Source organism: Oenanthe melanoleuca, chromosome 4 (assembly GCF_029582105.1).
Source record: "Oenanthe melanoleuca isolate GR-GAL-2019-014 chromosome 4, OMel1.0, whole genome shotgun sequence".
Lineage (NCBI taxonomy): Eukaryota > Metazoa > Chordata > Aves > Passeriformes > Muscicapidae > Oenanthe > Oenanthe melanoleuca.
In genome coordinates this window covers 38,288,073-38,306,417 of record NC_079337.1, presented here as the reverse complement: position 1 = coordinate 38,306,417, position 18,345 = coordinate 38,288,073, and the positions used below count along the sequence as shown (strand labels likewise).

The 18,345-nt window shown below is 37.9% G+C and overlaps 1 protein-coding gene across 1 annotated transcript in view; it reads right to left on the bottom strand.

Moving 5' to 3' along the window:
- Positions 1-18,345, bottom strand: part of TENM3 (teneurin transmembrane protein 3) — a 347,891-nt gene that overhangs the window by 71,361 nt on the left and 258,185 nt on the right. Inside the window, exons 10-14 of the mRNA XM_056490446.1 lie at positions 13,484-13,694; positions 12,857-12,958; positions 12,518-12,712; positions 10,967-11,167; positions 7,922-8,107 (exon numbers count right to left, since the gene is read on the bottom strand). Of these exons, the coding sequence (XP_056346421.1) occupies positions 7,922-8,107; positions 10,967-11,167; positions 12,518-12,712; positions 12,857-12,958; positions 13,484-13,694 (895 nt within the window). The remainder of the gene's footprint in view (positions 1-7,921; positions 8,108-10,966; positions 11,168-12,517; positions 12,713-12,856; positions 12,959-13,483; positions 13,695-18,345) is intronic.

Here is an 18,345-nt window from a genome sequence, read left to right as displayed (position 1 = left end):
GGTATCATTTGCAAATGTAATTCTTTCTATTCATCACTGAACAGTACTGAAAGCACATGTTCTTCCAGTGTAAGCAGCTCATAGTCGTCATCCATTCTCTGAGTTTGTAAGAACCTTGTCTTAGACATACCATATGTTCAGAGCATTGCTGCCAATAGAGGAGGATTACAAACACTCTTCCCTTTTTTACTCCTAAATTTCCCTTTGCCCTTCTTGTAAAGGAGAGCACATGGGTGGAATTATAGTTTCACACAATTTTATTTCTTTTCCTCTTTACACAGGCCAAAACACTTTCGTCACCCTGAACTCATACCTTCTTTAATCGCTTATGCATTTAAAATATTTGTAGAGGGACCTGACTTCACTGCAATTTATCCTTTGCCAAAATTGCAACTGTTCTTTGCAGTAATCATTTATGGGATTTATATACAAAGGAACATAAGCCCATTATCCTTTAGACTTTTCGTTCTGGAGACCATCCCAATTTTACTGTAAAGTGAGATTTTGAATCATTATTACTGGAAAGCTACATATGTATTAGAATAAAAGGTTCAGTTACTTTTAAGGATGTAGTAGAGATAGGAAATTTGGGGGTAGTAGTAAGATCATGAGCAGCATTGTTTCCTATTTAATATTAGTTTAGCTGGAAGAGGATTTAGAAAAAAGTGTATGTGCCATTAAGGAGTTAAAACTATCCCACATGTACAGGCTGAAAAAGTTCAGATGCCCATTTGAATCAACAAACTTGTGAAGACCTGCCTCAGATACAGGTGAAAACCTGACACATTAAGAACTGCATGAAAGATAAATTTAGCTTGAAAACACATTAGGGCATAGATCAGAATGGGAAGCATTATTGTTTCCATCTTTCTTCCTGACTGAAAGTATTTCTGGAATGTGGTCTGACCAGATTGCAACAATACAAGGCACAAAAGCACTTACTCTCTGGCCACTTCAGCTCAAATCAGCTTCACAACATGCTCTAAAATTCTTCACATCTCAGAGGATTCTGCTGCTTTCTGAAAATGTGCCTAACTTGAACTTCACATGTGGTCCTCATTTAAATGCAAATTAACCAATTAGCAATTTAAAGTATGCTAACAGTTAATTTGTATTTGAGATACTTGGTCTTGAAATGTGTTAAGGCCTGACCAATAACTCACTTTTTTTCACAGTTCCAAAAATTCGTGCTCTATCTTAAGTTCACCTGGTAATTTAGTATTTTTATGGTTACCAAATGTACAAATATTTGGCATATTCAAAGCTTGCCTGGGAAATTAATAACATGCCCTTTAGGCACAGGAAATATAAAGCCCAAAATTGTTCTAATTTTCATGAAATCTTCTTAAACTGTGATTATCAGTCCTCTGGATGCCAAGAAATGCATCATCTCTTCCTTGTAGGCTTTTTGCACTGAAGGTATAGGTATAAATATTGTTAAATTCCAACTGCAAAGCAGTCAGGTGTTTTGAAACTTGGGTTCCACTCACATTACTGTGCTGAACTAATTGATATTTGATATAATTAGTTTTGAAGATTTGATTGATTTTATCTGATAAAAACTGTTTGAATGTCAAAGGTCATCCCTTCATTCAATACAATCTTATTTTTAAGATGAAACTTGTATTCAGTTATGATTCCACAAACCCATAACTAACGAAAAACATAAATTTAGGAATTTTGATAATTACAGTATATATTCATACAGAAGTAATTATTAAAGTTTGAGGGACAAAAAATTTCAGAAGAATCTTAAAATTTATGGAAAATTCCTCCACATGCATTAAGGTACAATAAATATGTGACACGCTAAACTACTCTGAAATGTGAATATTGTCAGGAATTTAAAACTCCCAAGAAAAGTGGGCCATGCTTGACAATTAGCATCAACACTGAAATGATAGTGGGCATCACAATACTGGTTATCTGTGCTGATAATGTGCAAATGTAGAGAAGACAGATCAAGTCCTCAAACTGGTTTTGACTTACTCTGTCAAGCCCATGTGTCAAAAATGTATAGTGTAATGATATACAGCCATATCAAGTTTTCTATAAGCATTTAGTTTAATTAACTGAAGGAACACATTTGTCTTTACTTGCTCTCTGATCTTATAGAGAGATAGCGTCATTTCCCTGCAGTCATATTTGAAATCTGTGGTATAAGGAGCCCTAAGCTAAACACGTGCTGAAGGGAACAGGTGCAAGCCATGTAACTTACAGGAGGAGATTCTGTCTCAGCATTCCTCAACACTTGCTGTACTTCTGTGCTAATGCTGATCTGGTCACATGGAAAACCAGCAGCACACTGATGTCTTCGTGTTTGTCCCCAGTCAGAAAACCATTCTAATCAGTCACCAGAACAGTCTGTGCTAACAGAAACACAGTTATGGGAAAGTGCTCTAGACTTAATTTTTTCATAATTCTGAATATCTAAGCCAGATGACATTCCTGATTTTTTGGCTAAAACAGATTAAACTAGAAATTCCTTGCTGAGGAAAACTTATTATTTTGGTTTGATTGATTTGAATGTCATGCAAAGAAAAAGGTTAAATTTTTGCTGTTCCTTGTTATATTTTTTTCTCAATTAAATTCTAGGGGAAATTATTAGAAAATTAGATGGCAGTACTCACTGGAATATAAACATAAGCTGCACACTTCTCAGTGAACCACTGCTGGCTTTGATTTTCAGTTCTGCACACCAGGTAAAGCAGCCTCATGCAGAACTCAAAAGTGGCATGGAAGTAGCATGATGCTAACTTTAGCCCTCCTGAGGGATTAATGTGAATGCTTAATGACATTAATCCACATTTAGCTCATTTATATTTAACGATATGCTTTCCATGCATATATATACAAATATTAATTTTGGATTGAAAGATAATCGTTCAACATGATAACAATTAAACAGCTGTAACCTGTCTTGTGTTAAGTAATGGAGCTGCAGGCAAGCTTTATAAACAGATGGTCTTATCCACCCATGCTTAATGTTAAAGACTTTTAAAAAAGAGGTGTTGACAATTCTGAACAAGTAGGCATAGTTTTAATGCAAATTGGCAAATTTGCAATTTAGATTGTGCTAAAACTAATTTACTCTATAGAAAAAATTAGACTGCATTGTAAAAGTGAGTTGTTACACAGCGCATTAGATATAGCAGGCTCCCCACCAACATAATTATTTACTAATTTCATTCAGCTAACAGAGTTTAATGGAAAAGCAGCTGGAAAAGTATTCATATTTATGGGCTTCCTATGACAGTTACCTAATATACTCATGGTACATGACAGTTATATCACAAAAAATAATAGACTTTCTGAAATAATATCTGTTCCAATCTCACAAAACAACTACTCAGACAGGAGAGGGTCACTGAACTCATTGCAAGCCAGGACAGGAAGGAAACAAAAATATACTTTAGCACAACTCTGTTATGAAAACTTAATTACTGAGCAAATTTTCATCCAGGCTATCACCTGGGCACCAGCTGTGCATCTGCTGTCTTGTATCCCATTGAGATGTAGGTTGAGCTTCAAAAAATAATATATGGAGCTCACCTCAGACCCATGAATGTTACTTGCAGACCAAATAAACAATTGACAGGTGATTTTCCATAGCTCTGCAGTGAACTGTTGATTTAACCCCTTCTCATGGGGATACAGGAAATCGTAAAACATTACATTAAAACATGTTAGCCTGTTGTGACAGGACAAGGGGCAATGGTTATAAAGTAAAAGAGAGTAGATTCAAACTGGACTTAAGGAAAAAGTTTTGTTCAACGGGGTGGTGAAACACTGGAACAAGTTGCACAGAGAGGTTGTGAATGACCTACAAACATTCAAGGCCAGGCTGGATGAGGCTCCAGCAAATCTAGTTGAAGATAATGCTGATTACTGCAAGGGGAATTGACCTCTAAAGTTCCCTTCCAACCCAAACTATTCCATGACCCTATGATTTTACGACTACAGTTCTCCAGAGGGAAGAGATTATAAGCAATTTAGGTGCCTTACATAGTTCAGTACTTGAAACATACATTGCCTATATTTAGTTCAAGCCTCTAGGATGCTAAACAATAGCACCAAATTTTGAGTTTTGCTAATTCCTATTAGATTCATTAATCAGAATGCTGAGCATGAACTTATCTCTGAACATCTTGGATATAAATATGTGGAAGTATGCATTCAGAGCAAAGGCAGTGGCTCACAAGTGTGGCTGACATCAGGTGTGTTATGGAAGTTGCACTACCCTGTGCCAAAGACCCATAATGGAACAGTGGGTATCAGCAAGAGACATCAGATTTACTATGTGAGTCCAAACAATCTTGTCCACCTTACAATACACATTGCTTCAAACAACTAGACCTCCCCTCCTGCCTGATTTATTTAGTCTATTCTTTTCTCTATCACGAATAAAAGTATATAAAATACATATGTATATGATTTCTCTAATCCAGTCCTGTCATCTTCAGCCTTAGGGAAACCCTGATGTTTCATCCAGATAAGCAGATGTCTAAATTTTTTTCAGAACAAAAAAAGCGAACCTTTGCAATCACCTACAATTTTTCTTCCCAACACCCTGAAGTATTGAAATAATAATAAAAAAAATCAATGAAATAGGCATCTGGCAGTTTAGAGTAATTAGAATTTCCTCTGACTAAATTCCATTTAAATATTTTGAAGTATATGTAAAAATCAGCATAACTCATGAAGCAATCTAAGATTTAAATGATTAATTAGAGAGAAATACAAGTAAGGACTACCTTGCTTTAATAAGGAGAGAGGTTTGGTTTTTTCCTTCATTCTAGGTTTTAACACATGTCAACTTACAATACAAACAGTGGGCTAACTGAAAATGAGACTGGACAGATAGTTATAATTTAAGAATACATAAAAATTGTTAGCTGAGGTACTTTTTTTAAACTACTTTGAATGGCATTCATGCTTTACAAAAATACCATGAATTCTTTAATCAAATGAGTTATGGATTCAGATGATTCAGAATATATCCCAGTTAGCGCCTCCGTAGTAAGCATACACATCTGCCCCATTTTGTACCTTCAGCCAGAGATCTGGAGGGCTATTCCTTCCCCAAAAAGTGAGTAAAGTGAATCGCCCTGATGATCTACAGTTTCTTTGGAATATTCCTTTCTCAAAGAAGCTGTTAATTTTGGCTGTTGCACTTCATAGGGCTTCCAGCTAATAGCTGCAACAAAGAAACACATTTGCATTTCTAAAATACTTCACAGTACTGCAGCTAAATGGTTAATGACTTTTAGAAATAAGAAGGGTGCAATTGTTTATTTTTAGACATATAAAAGGGAGAGTGAGTAGGAGTCTTTCATATACATAACACAAATTATGCAAATATTCTTCTACTAAGTAGAGAGTTGTAAGTAGCATAAAATGCCTGGGTTACAAATGGAGGGTGACAATAAAAAATTGGTTTTCATAGAGAAACATTCTGAAGTCCCTTGTGTTTTGAAATTTATTGCTCAGGAAGAGCTACTACCTACTATAGGGTAGATGAGAGAAAAGCAAATTGACTCTTCATCTGCCAAGCTAAGGAGGCAGCAATTTTTCCCCCACTAAGTTGCAATACTGTTGGAAATGAGCAATAAAATGACCTGGCTTCTCTGTAACGTGGGGCTCCTGAAGAAAACAGCTCTAAAAAAATAAATGTAACAGCAGGCTAAAGCCTATAACCTCATTACTTGCCTTGGAGGCTGTAAGGGCAATATAAACAAATCAAACTATCTTTACAGCAGCCGCCACAAAGTAAACACCCATTTAAAGAATAAACAGGTGGGAAGACAGACCTGCTTGCCCAGTGTTGAGGAAAAACTCGTTTATGCTTAATATGTTGGAAAAATTGTTCAAGAGCAGTTCATCCGTGTATAACTACAACCCTTGAAACGCTGCCAAGGTCAGCAAGACCAACAGCAGAGTGATCTGCTGAGTAATTGCTCGTTGGCAAGTCAAAGCAGTCAAGGGAAAGGCTTTATCCTACTTCTAAATATTTATTTTCTTTTATTGTTCAGAAAGCAGTTCTCTCCCCACCTCTCGACTTTCTTTGTCAGCATGTTTTCTGGAAGCTCCTCAAAAACGTTAACCCTATCGATTCTCCCTGCGATTCTGCAGATGCATCTTGATTACCTCTCCCTCATATGTTTGAGCAATTTCACTAGTAAATATCAAAACCCCCAAACCAACCAATCAACCAAGTTTTAAAAATCAATTGTGATTGCTGTAAAAAATAATTCTCAAGTCAATCTTATTACTTTCACACCTGACTCCCTTCTGAAAATCTCATCTTCTGGGTGCAATAATGCAGGTACTAATTAACACAGCTCTATCAGGCTTTTTTTTATCATTTTCCCTGCCCTCAAAGCTCTTGCAACTGCTTCTTGCAATCACCAAGTACAGCACCACCACCTGCCCCTCAGCCATGGCTGTAAATACCTGGGAGCACAGCTTGGGTTTTGCTGTTTTCTAGACACTTGTGTCCCTGTTATGGCTTAGCTGTGCTAACACATTCAGAGTTAGAGCTCTTTCAAAACTTCCATCAAAGTTAAAATTTCCCCAGGCTCTTTTTAGCTTGTTGCAAAAGCAAATCATGCTACATTTACATCCATCAGATCCACTGCAGTTAGACTTACTGTCCTATCCTCTTGCTTCAGCTACATCACCTCTTTTAACCATCTCTCCTCCATCTATCCAAACACAGAACTATGTGGAGTTTTTTACTTACTGGACTTTTGATTATTCAGATTATCCATGATTTCCTCATCACTCAGTGTTATGCTTGCCTTTGTCTGACCACTGTGGCTACCTCTTTTGTTGCCAATTTAATCCACCTCAAAGTGCCTATCCATGATGCTTCTCATACTTGGGAGGTGTGCCCATAAATACTTCAGTCATGGTTAGTCCAGTCACAGCCTCTAATGAGCTCCATGCAATGCTCTCCACTCACCAAAGTACAAGCCAGTCACCTCTTACATTGCCAGTTCCTTTGCCTGTGCTTCCTACCTGTTGGCATGCAGAAGTTTTTTTCCATGGTTCTTCCGAGATAAAAATTGTTTGGATAGGACTCTACTGCACTGTTACCGACCTGCAGCGTCTTGCACAAAGGGAAGTGTGGAAGAGAATTTCTTAGCATTACAGCTCCACGTTGTCTTAGTCCTATTTAAATGCATGATTTCTCATGCTAGCTCACTGTCAAAGCCACTGCAGTGGAGAAGGATATCCTACTCTACATGGGACATATGGACTGTAAATAACTGGGTAAGAAAAGCTCCACTGATATAGTTTTCAGGCACTAGAACTAACTTGGTGACAGAAACATAGAAGCTTACTCTCAATCAGCTGTATTAAACTGCTGCTACATTATTAGCATGTAAGAAATTTGATAATATTCTAAAACAGAAAATTATGTTGACAGAAGATAATTTTGGGCAGTTAGATCACATTTATGACATGGTGGAAGTGACATTTTTATGCAGGCAAGTCATCTTTTAGTGCTTCTTCTCCTTAAAAGTGGAAAAAAAGGAAAGAAAAACAATAGGAAGCCTCATTTCCAAAAGACATAAAGCTATCACATAAAAATAGAAAAGCACAAATCAGATAGTATATTTACTGTCCAAAATAAAAGTAACCACCCCCTTAGTGAAAGGCTGTTAAAGGGAAAAGATTGAAGAGGAAATTCTTCCACCTTCTTATCATGGCAAACTAGGTATGAAGAACTGATGAGCCATTATATAACCAATTCCTTTCTTAAAATATCAACTCTTTTTCACAGACCGACACATGCAAATACTCCGTTTGAAGAAACATTCCTCAAAGCAACACACTTCTTATAGAGACGTGGCCAGCAGCAGCGCTGGCTGTCAGGATTTTGCGGCGAGGGCAGGGTAAAGCACAGGCAGCCTACCAATGGTACAGTGCTCTCCGTTCCATCCCTGGCTACATTCACACTTGCCGTCCTTACAGGTGCCGTGCTCGGCGCAGCGGGGGTGGCAGGCCCGCTGGCTGCAGGCTGCGCCCGTCCAGCCCTCCTCGCAGCGACACGCGCCGCCCACGCACACGCCGTGCGCGCCGCACTCCGCCGGACACAGCTCTGCAAGCACAGGGGGACACGGGGAGGCATGCGTCAGAAGGGCAAAACTTTAATTCGACATGGGAATAATAAGAAAGGCAAAATCTTTGAAAGCTAAATCAAAGGAATTTACAGCGAAAGACATTTTCACCTAAGATTGGACAGAATAGAGAGCACAGAGTTTTATCTCTTTGCCAATGCTCTTTCAGACATCAGTGATAAACGTTTAAGTGCAGTAATTTTCAAGCACATTTCTTTGTGGTCACATGTCTTAAGAGTAACCTTCTGTATCTTAGATTATATGGCTCTCGGACCTACCAGAAGTTACACTGTACTCACAGTGAGGAAATGTAATGTATACCTGGATCATTGTCTGTTGTGAGTGAAAATCTAATATGACGAAGCTCAAATCAGCAAGGTCTCCCCTCCATAATCCCTGCTTTCTTTCAAAGTTAAAATGTGCCATTTCTGACACATTTTTCATTATAACGAATCAGCCTTAGTGAGACAAATTAGCACTATGCTGACACACTGACACATCTATAAAGTATAAAAGATCATTTTACTCCTTTACAAATCAGTGGATTTGTATAGTGTATGACTGCTAGGAACAGTCTGGTTTCAATAATACTTTGTTAAAAAAATAAATCAACATACAGCAATTTAACTTGTCATTTACATATAGTAACAGGATCTTGTATCTGATAGAATAATTGAAAAATAGGTTAACAGCCAAAAGTAGTCAGAGGTCAAATAACACATATTAAGTCTCAGCTAGTACAAGATGATAATTTACACTGCCAGAGTTTGCATTTACTGTTTTGGTTTATTTAGTCAGACTCCAGTAAACTTTACTTCTGCTAAGCAGAAAACAGAAAACCAAAGAGATACAATCCAGGCTGAGGGACTTGTTTAGTTCCTTGGCATACAGCTGGCTGTAGCCATGTATGGTTCATGGAAATGATATATTTAGGTATTTTTTTCTTGTAAAAGACAGCAAGTAGTTCAGTAATAAAAGATCAGAATTATTTTTAACAGCAAAAGAAACTTGCATTCAGTGCAAGAAAGGTTTCCGGTTTCCTGATCCACAGTGTTTTTCTCCCTGCTGTCTCAAAGTGCTGTGGAACATTAAACACAGTATCAAGGAGCTCTGATATGCTCTGTAAGAAACAGCCCAAAACCTTTATGGAGAAAGACAGCTGCAATTTCCATCCCCTTTCCTCCCCTCACTAACTATATAGCATTTTATATCTACTTTGAATTAAATTTTTGATTAAAAGATGCAAGATGGTTTGATTAAGTTCAGAGTCACAAAACGTCACTGCAGCTCCGAGAAAGAAAGGTTTATTTCTCTTCAATCTAATCAATTTTTCATTAGGGTGAAGGTGTTTATCAGCTTTTAGCACACTAGCTTTCAGCAAGGTGCGTCAATCTTTGTAATGAATTTATTAATTAGAGTTAATTTAATTGAAGTGGAATTGAAGGGCTAATTAACGGACAAACTGCTGATGAAGATAGAGGAAAGCTCTGCTGATTTCAAACCTATAAAAGTCTCTGATGGAAATAACTCATTCTTTTCTTCATCTCACAGCTTAACAACATGTTTTTGGGTACGATTTACTTTTTTAGTACTCCTCTGAAGGTCATTTTGCATAGCTTCAGCAAATAATCTCTGCATGTTTTTACAAACATTCTTTTGTGAGTCTGACACACTTGAGATATTTGAGATCAGAAACGTTTTATGTTATTTTAACGACATATCATTCCATGAAACATAAGTAAAAGATGGAGCATAACTGGTCATCAAAAGAAGCATAGAGGACATGTCAGTAAATAGAGGATCTATGTTTTGCCTGAGAACTAGACAGGGTCTAACACAAATAGCCATTTTTAGTGCTAGAAACAGAAAAGGATTTCTTCTTCTAAACAAATTTCACAGAAGACAACATTTTCTTCTCTTTGTCACTTTTTCTCGCATGTTTGGAACTCTATCACTCTCGTATGCATAAACCATTATGAAGTATCACAGATCCTGGTCAGGAAGTACATTTGTTTGAAAAAGATGGTTCCTCATGAAAAAGTTATATTTATTCATAAGCTGGCGTAAACCCAGCTAGTCCATGTGTTCAGTTTTCATTAACAAAACGTCTGAGTTCTTAGATGAACTGGTTTAGACAAATACATGTCTCACAGTTAAACATCATTACCTTTTTGATGTGTGGCTACTAAACAAGATTCTAAAAACTCGTATTTGTCAAAAAGCTGCTGTCATACTTTATAAATATTTAGATTCTGCTCTGTGTGCTAGTACCTCTAGTTTCCTCCTTTTGTTTCTAAGCGCAGACTATGATTTTAATAAGTTCAGTTCCATATTTCAAGAAATTCCTCTGCTTCTTCACTCCTACCAACTCTTCTACCCTGGCAGCCTGCACCCTGCCTTGAAAGCTGTTTAAGATTCATTCTTGCATTCCCTTTGCCTTCCAACTTGAATGTTGTAAGTTTTTCAGGAAAATTTCCTCAAATTAGCTGGAGAGATTCTTAAAATGTGAACGTCCCTGGTTTCACTAGTGTAGTTTTAAGTTTCTAAGCAGATGTATTAGGAAATATCCATATCATGCAAAGAATATTCTAAACTTGCTTGTGAAATACCTGAGATAACCAGACAAAGGCAGCTAAAAGATACAAACAAACACATTGATTTTCAAATCCTTCAAACTCATCAATTATTTTGAACCTTTGAATCAATTTACAGTTCATGCTCTAGTCAACTCAAAGAGATCAATCAGCTTAGCAGGTCAGGTCCTAACACAATAATGTCATTAAAATGCTGCTATTCAAGACATCAACATTTCATAAAATGCCAGTGCTTTTATCTCTTACCATTGGAGCAATCTGGACCTGTCCAGTTGGGGTCGCAGGTGCAGCTACCACTCTCTTGAAGGTAGGTGCCATGACCAGAACACTGGTCAGAGCACATTGTCTTCAGGATTTCACAGTTGTTGCCACCCCAGCCCGGGTTGCAGTGGCACTCTCCATGGATGCACACACCATGGCTGGAGCAGGCTGGGTCCAAGCAATCCGCTGCAGGGAGATGACAAAGCTCAGCTTGAACCTGTCAATCCTAACAACAGTCATCAACCTACAGGTGCTAATGATACTTTTGTGCTTAATTCACATTTCAAATATGAAATTTGAATTATGAAATATGCCTGATGAAGTAGGCAGCATTGCACCCATCTTGAAAGTAAACATAGTAAGCTGAAGCTGAGAAGTTCACTTTTCTTTCATTGCAATGAATGAGGAAAAGACAGAGTGCAATAAGATGTCTTTGTGCCAGTCTCCCTTCTCTGGCTACAAGGTACATCACTCCTTGTATTCACTTGTATAGCTGCAATTTTCCTTGCAAGAACACCTCCCTTTCACATCACTTTCTGATTCTATAAATTTTGTGCATGCACATAACTGACATCAAGACAATTACAGGTTACCACAGAATCAATGGAGAATCTTTCAAGGTTTGCTAGTTTTTCTGAATTACAGCAAGACTGGCTTTGGGTCTTGGGCAACTGATCTTGACTCTGTCTAATCATAACATAGTAAGTGCTGGATTCTCTGCAGCACTATTGCCTGGTACAACTGACCCAATCCACTACTTTATAGTTTTGCTATATAGGAACCCCAAATTGTTTCAGAAATGAATGAGTTGCATACTGTCTATCTATCTTAATTCACTTGTGCTTTAGATGATGAGATTTAATTTAGCAATTTGACTCAACAAAGTGTTACACTTGTAGGGTCAATGGTCTGAAAATTTAATTCCAGAGACTTAATTGCATTACTTTGTATGTAGAGATCAATAAAATCAATTTGATTGGGGAAGAAAATAGAGGTTTTTACTCCCTAAAAAAATAGAATGGAAAATGAACCGCATTTTGCAGCACACCAGAATGAGTATTATTATGCACATCTCTGGGATACAAGAATAAGGCATAATATTTTCCCCCTGATGCATTTGAATCAGCACTTTCTACAATCTGGTCAGTGGAAAAGACTACTAACAAATGCAATCAATTAATGATTACTCTATATCTAGAAAATTCAGTTAGAATTCCTACAGATGTGTTTCATGTTCTTTCTTCTTAGCTGGCTTCAGCCAGACAAAACCCAAATATACTGGCAAGCAAAAACATTACATGCACATTACTTTGGATTTTTCTACTTCTTACTTGAGAATAAATAGAGTACAATAATTCTGTAGAATTCAGTGATACTAGTGATTCAAAAACTTGTTTTTTAGCATTGCAAAACAATTTTTGAAGAAACAGGGTTAGTGCAAAAGATTTAAATCTAGAAAAATTTATAGTGCTGGATGTGCCAGCTGTTAACCTGACCAACAACAGCTGGCGCTGGCATAAATATTTACTCATTTACCTTCTTCACAGTTTTCTCCTTTGTACCCAGAGTTGCAGGCACAAGAGCCCATGATACAAATGCCCCTTCCCCCACACTGGGGATCGATGCACTGACTTGTAGGCACGTCACACTCGGTGCCCTTCCAGCCACTGTAGCACAGGCAGCGTCCTTTGGAGTACTGCCCATTGCCACTGCACAGCACGGGGCAGGCTGCTGCAGAACAGAACACGGCAGAGCAATCAAAATAAAGAACTGCACCAAAGTTTATAAAGAGGAGCATGTGAAATGTTGCTTTTCTCATGTATTTGTCTTCATGCTCGCTTAAATTGACTTGAGAAAAGCATTGGGTTGCTTTACCTCTAGAACAATCGGGGCCCAGAAACCCAGGAAAACAATGGCAGGATCCAGAAACACATTCACCGTTACCATGGCAATTTCGGGGGCATTCCACCACAGACTCTAAAAGGAAAAAGAGAAGGATAATTCACAGGTGACCACTGCATGAAGTACCTAACATTTGAAGCACTACTAACTGACAGCTTCTTCTTGCTCCAAGAAGTGTTTACATTTGTTTTGTCTGAAGAGCTCAAGTAGCTGTGATTTTCTACTGCTGAAGTCCCCAGTATCTTAGGACACTATATTCCAACCAAAAGGCTAAAATTATAAGTGTAAAACTATATGAGCTCCATACTTTAAATCTGATTCTGAACATTTAATAAATACTTCAAAACAGCATCCTCCTTTCAAGCACTGTTTCACTAGAAGTACTTATGCCTTAGACAAAGAAATTAAAACCCTTAGGCCTTAGATCAAGAGATTAAAATATATACTCTGTGTTTTATTCTGAGTAGCAAAAGAAACACATAAATGGAAAACCTGGAAAAAAAAAAGTCAGATCATTTAACTACAAAAACGTATCTATGAATTCCTAAAAATCCTGACCCCAAGGTAGTGTTTGGTGAGAGCTTTAAAGATTATGCTTACCTATAATTATGGTATTAAAAGACACCTGCTCTGCATTTTTCCCATCATTATAAAAGGCCAGGTGCCAGATGCCAGAATCCAAATACTGGATAAAACCTGCCTCGTGGAGACTGACAGACCTCGCCTGCCGTCCTGCTCGCTCCGACTCCAGCAGGTTGCGTTGCTCCCTTGCAATCAGCCGGCTGCCATCCAGGAGCTCCACAAAGTCATACTGCAACGAAGCAGACAGGAGCTTGACAAGTCACTGGATAACCATGGCACCACCCTGACAATGTGCTTATATGTAGACCAAGAGTTTCCTTTTGGAGCAGGGAAGCAGGAGCTGAAACCAACCCTTTCCTATTTTTTTGCTCCTTGCTAAGCATACGAACAAAATTACCAACTAGTTCTCATGCTTATTAGAATGACTTTGTCAGTTGAAAATGGCCAATGAACCCATTACACACACTAGGGGAAGAAAATAGCAGTTGAAATGAGTTTGCAGTCATGACAGGCACCTTAATTACAGGTGAGAGCTAACCTTCCAACTGTGTTACATACATATGGGCTAATAATAATAACAATATCAAATACCAATAATCTACTTCATTTAATTTCAGATTTCCCCCTTTTGTACAGGATTCTGGAGGAAGGAGAGCAAGAGTTTTATTTCTCATCAGAGAAGCTCAAAACAAAAGATGGAAAGTAGAAAACATTGTAACTATCAAAAATGGCAAACTGACCAAGCCCCATGGTACCTCAGGTCAATGGACAGCACATACTGTATTTTAACAACTATTATGGGGCTTGGAAAAATGTAGCAGCATCTTAGCTGATAAAAACAATCAAGCTCACAACACAGGTTTTTATGCATGTTATGCATGTTTATGCACCTTAACTAGGGCTAACAGCACCTGGAGGGCTAGAACTGCTCCAGGCCCTACACTGATTTTACATTATCTGGAGTCTGTTCTCATGGCTTGAAAGTTGTCTTCTGCATGTTGAACATGTAAAGATCAATACATATAGAGCAAAATTAAACAGGTTGGAAAATTGAATAACATTCTTGCTTGTGGCAGAGGGTCTCTGCTTTTACAGTTCAAAGTTTCACTCCTACTGTGACACATGTTTATCATATGAAGTGAACTGTAGCACATAAACCTTCAATCTTTCCACATGTTCAAGATCTCTCTCAAATGAAATTACATCCAGGGCCTATTAAAGTAAAGGCCAGCATATGGAACTACTGATTCACCTGAGCTGGATAAGATCAGTTCCCAGGACCAGAGGATCAGTGATTTTACACCCTGACTTGTGACCTTCAGAAACTGCTCCTGGGACTAAAGAAAATATGATAGCCTTTTCCCAGGAACAAGGGTTTAAGTACTTATGTTCTCTTATGATGAAATTGCAGGCCAAAATCCAGTGGTATTTTAGGATTGCTCCTCCCCAGTAATCAGAATCATCTTCCCACCAGCCAGGATGTGAAGGAAATGCATAGTTAATACGACTCTATCAACACCCAAGACACTTTTCCAGCTCTGTCTGAATGAGCAGAATAGAACATAATGTAATTAGGATGCGCAGAAGCCGGTGCCTCGGCAGCTTTGTATGTGCTGCACCACATGGAAACAAATGCGATCGTTTGGGGAGAGCAATTATTCAAAACCATTCAACACTCTCATTTGTCAGAGAATTAAATATTTATCTTATTTTGTGAGAGAGAGAAAAACAATTTTGGCTTTTTTTTTCACTCCTGCCTCTCTGGTGGTTTTAATATTTTTAAAAAGGGAAGGCTGTAGGAGCTCTGAGTTTTAACAGGCCATTCATAGACATTAGTTGTGACTTTGTAATTTGTAGATGGCAAGAGACCACACTTGTAGAAGGAGAAATTCAGATTAAAACTGTATTTTTAATACAGGAACACCTCTTGATTGGCCACTAATGGCTGACAAACCCAGTACAATTCACGATTTTGTATTTGTAATGTAATAAGGACATACGCTGTTATCAGAACACCATTTTAGACTACACTTAAAAAGCCATACAGAAGAGAATTTACTGTTCATTCTGACCCCCAGCAAAAAACAATAATTGATCTTAACTAACCCTTTTAAAGGCTTCTTTTTTTTACATTTGAGACATGGCAACAAAAACAGACTGGAAAAACAATTCTCTTCACAACCACAACCACACCAATTTTATTTTCCTCCTATGAGGATAAACTAATTTCCTTTATATTGAGTCTAAATGTGATGATTTGCCCTACCATTCCATACAGTTTTGCTTTAAACCAAAGTATATTTTTTTATTCTTAAAAGTCTTTTTAAATAAACATATTGATTCTCTGGCTGCAATGGAACTGACATTTTTAGAAAGCGTCACAAAGACTTTCAGGCTTGCATTGATTGGGTTTTGAATGGACAGCCACCGTCAATTATTTCTGGTTGATTTATTTAGGATTCCCCAGAAAGAGAACTATGCATCTCAGATCAGTCTGTGACACACAAATAGTAGCTATGCTTGAGACTAATTTTGGCACCTAAAGAGAATACAGCAAAGCAACAAAAATTCTGTCCTGAATACGATCAAATCCTACATGCTACACTGCTGTTATTTTGGGTTATGGCACAAAACAAGAGTTAAATTTTCTGCATTCTGTTATTGTTTAAGCGATTTATAGGAATAGTTTACATACAATTCATCCTATTACAAGATAAGGGTGTAAACTAAGACTTCTTGAGATCTCTCCCAAGCTAATTTCTATCACACTTTTATTATGTCCCTTGAAATGGTAGGATAATTGGGACCAGAGGTTGTACAGTTAGGGACAGATATTGACTATGTCATCCTCTTACTTGCTGTCAGGTTTAACTGGGTGCCAAAAAGAGGTGGATAAACAGGCAAAGCTACAGGAGAGAAGTGGAGAACAAGATGGAAAATATAAAAGGCAAATTTTGCATTACAGACAAAGGTGACAATGGAGAGAAGACAGACATTGGTATAAATACCAAAGGTGTAAGGAGGGACCTAAAGAAAATTGTGCTGTGTGGTTACACGTGTAGAGCATCACAGGTATATGAGCAAAGATACCGGAGGAGGGCAGGTGACAAGGCAAATTTACAAATGCTGGCAGAGTGGAGGAAGTAATGAGGTCTCAATTATTTAATGTAAGATCAAAAATTCAAATACTGACGTTTGAGAAACAAGCAGCAGTTGTGCATTTGCATAAATTTTGTTATTAGCACTTGTCATTCTGTGACTAGAAGATAAGGGCAGATAGCATTCAAGAGACACAGACATGAAGTGATACATGTAAGATCCTACTTTTCAAAGTCCTCATGAAACAACCCTAGCTTTACACATCCAGAGATGGGCTCTGAGCCAACTTTTGTCATTGCAGGATGAGATTTTTGAGCTATTGTAGACAGATTATGGAAATAAGAGCTCAATAATTTAAAAAATAAAAGCAGTCATCATTAAGGCATTGAATGAAACCATCATAGTCAAATATATTTATGTTCTGCGCTGTTCTGGTCCCCACACCTTGAAAAAGTTGCATTAAAACTGGAGAACGTTCAGAAACGGCTGACCAAAGGACTGAAAAAGCTTTCATAAAAAGAACAACAAAGCAGGCTGGAAAAAATACAACTCACTGATAACTCTAGAGATCCATAAATCAAGGGTGGCATGGAGAAGAAATGAATGAGAAATTCTGCCCTGCCTCTTCCAAAACATTACCAACAGTGTGTCAAACAAAAGCTGCTGTCTCAAAACACACTGAGGAGTGCAGTGTGAGACGTGTAGTTAAGCCCTGCTGCAAATGTCACAGATGCTAAAAGCTTCCATAGACTCAAAGGGGACTATGCAAATTCACAGGAAAAAAGAATCTAAGAAGGATTTGTAGGCAAATCAAAGACAGCATCTTTGACTCAGCAAAGTCCTTCAGCCTCAAAACTCTGGAGGCCAAAAGCATATTGTGGGAAGAATAACTACAATGCTATTGTGCTGCTTTATTAATCTCTCTGTGTCTGCTCGTGGCCCCCATCACAGACAGAAGGCTAGATGGGCCTTTGACCAAACTCAGCATGGATATTCATGTGTTTGTCTGCTGTGCTCCTGTGACATTTGCAGCCACATGAGTGAGATGCCTTGTCTAATGGCCAGGATGGAAGTGAAGGAAGGAAGTAAAATGGAAGGATGCAGTGAAGCCAAACATCAGCGTTAGTCTGCCCCTGTTACCTATGCCCAGCTTGCAGTTAGGAGCTTTTGTCAGTACAAGCTGTAAGAGTTAGGGAAAATAAGAAAGCAATAAATGAACTTATGCTTGTAATGCCCTCACTGTTCTACTTCATTAGATGCCTTTTTGCCAAAACTTTATTTTGTTTATATGGGCTACTTCAGTTAAATATGTATTTTACCAGGATGAATTGTGTCATCATCAGAGTCCTGTGTTAGGACTTTGTTGGAGAAAGACCTAAACTGTCAAGATGTATTTTATTCCATTTTTTCCCCCCATATGAAGGAGCATGGTCACAAATAAAACCCCATTACTTACTGAAACTGCATTTTTAGGAGATTACATACATGCTTTATCTCAGGCCCTTAAACTGGACATCATTGGGTTCAAGGCCATATAAACATTCTGCTAAACCTGTACCCTTGGAAAACTTTAGCAGCCTTATAAGTTCACTAGGGCACTGATAAGTAAGCATGCCTAATTTTTAAATGTATCAAGTGTCAGTCAATGGTTTGTTAAAAATACTCTAATTATACACCAGGCAAAAATAGGACGAGAGCTTGGCCTATATCCTGGGAACAGTGTATGCAAAATGTCAAGCAGGACTCACATATGATTCTTTCTGCTGTTTCATACTTAAACA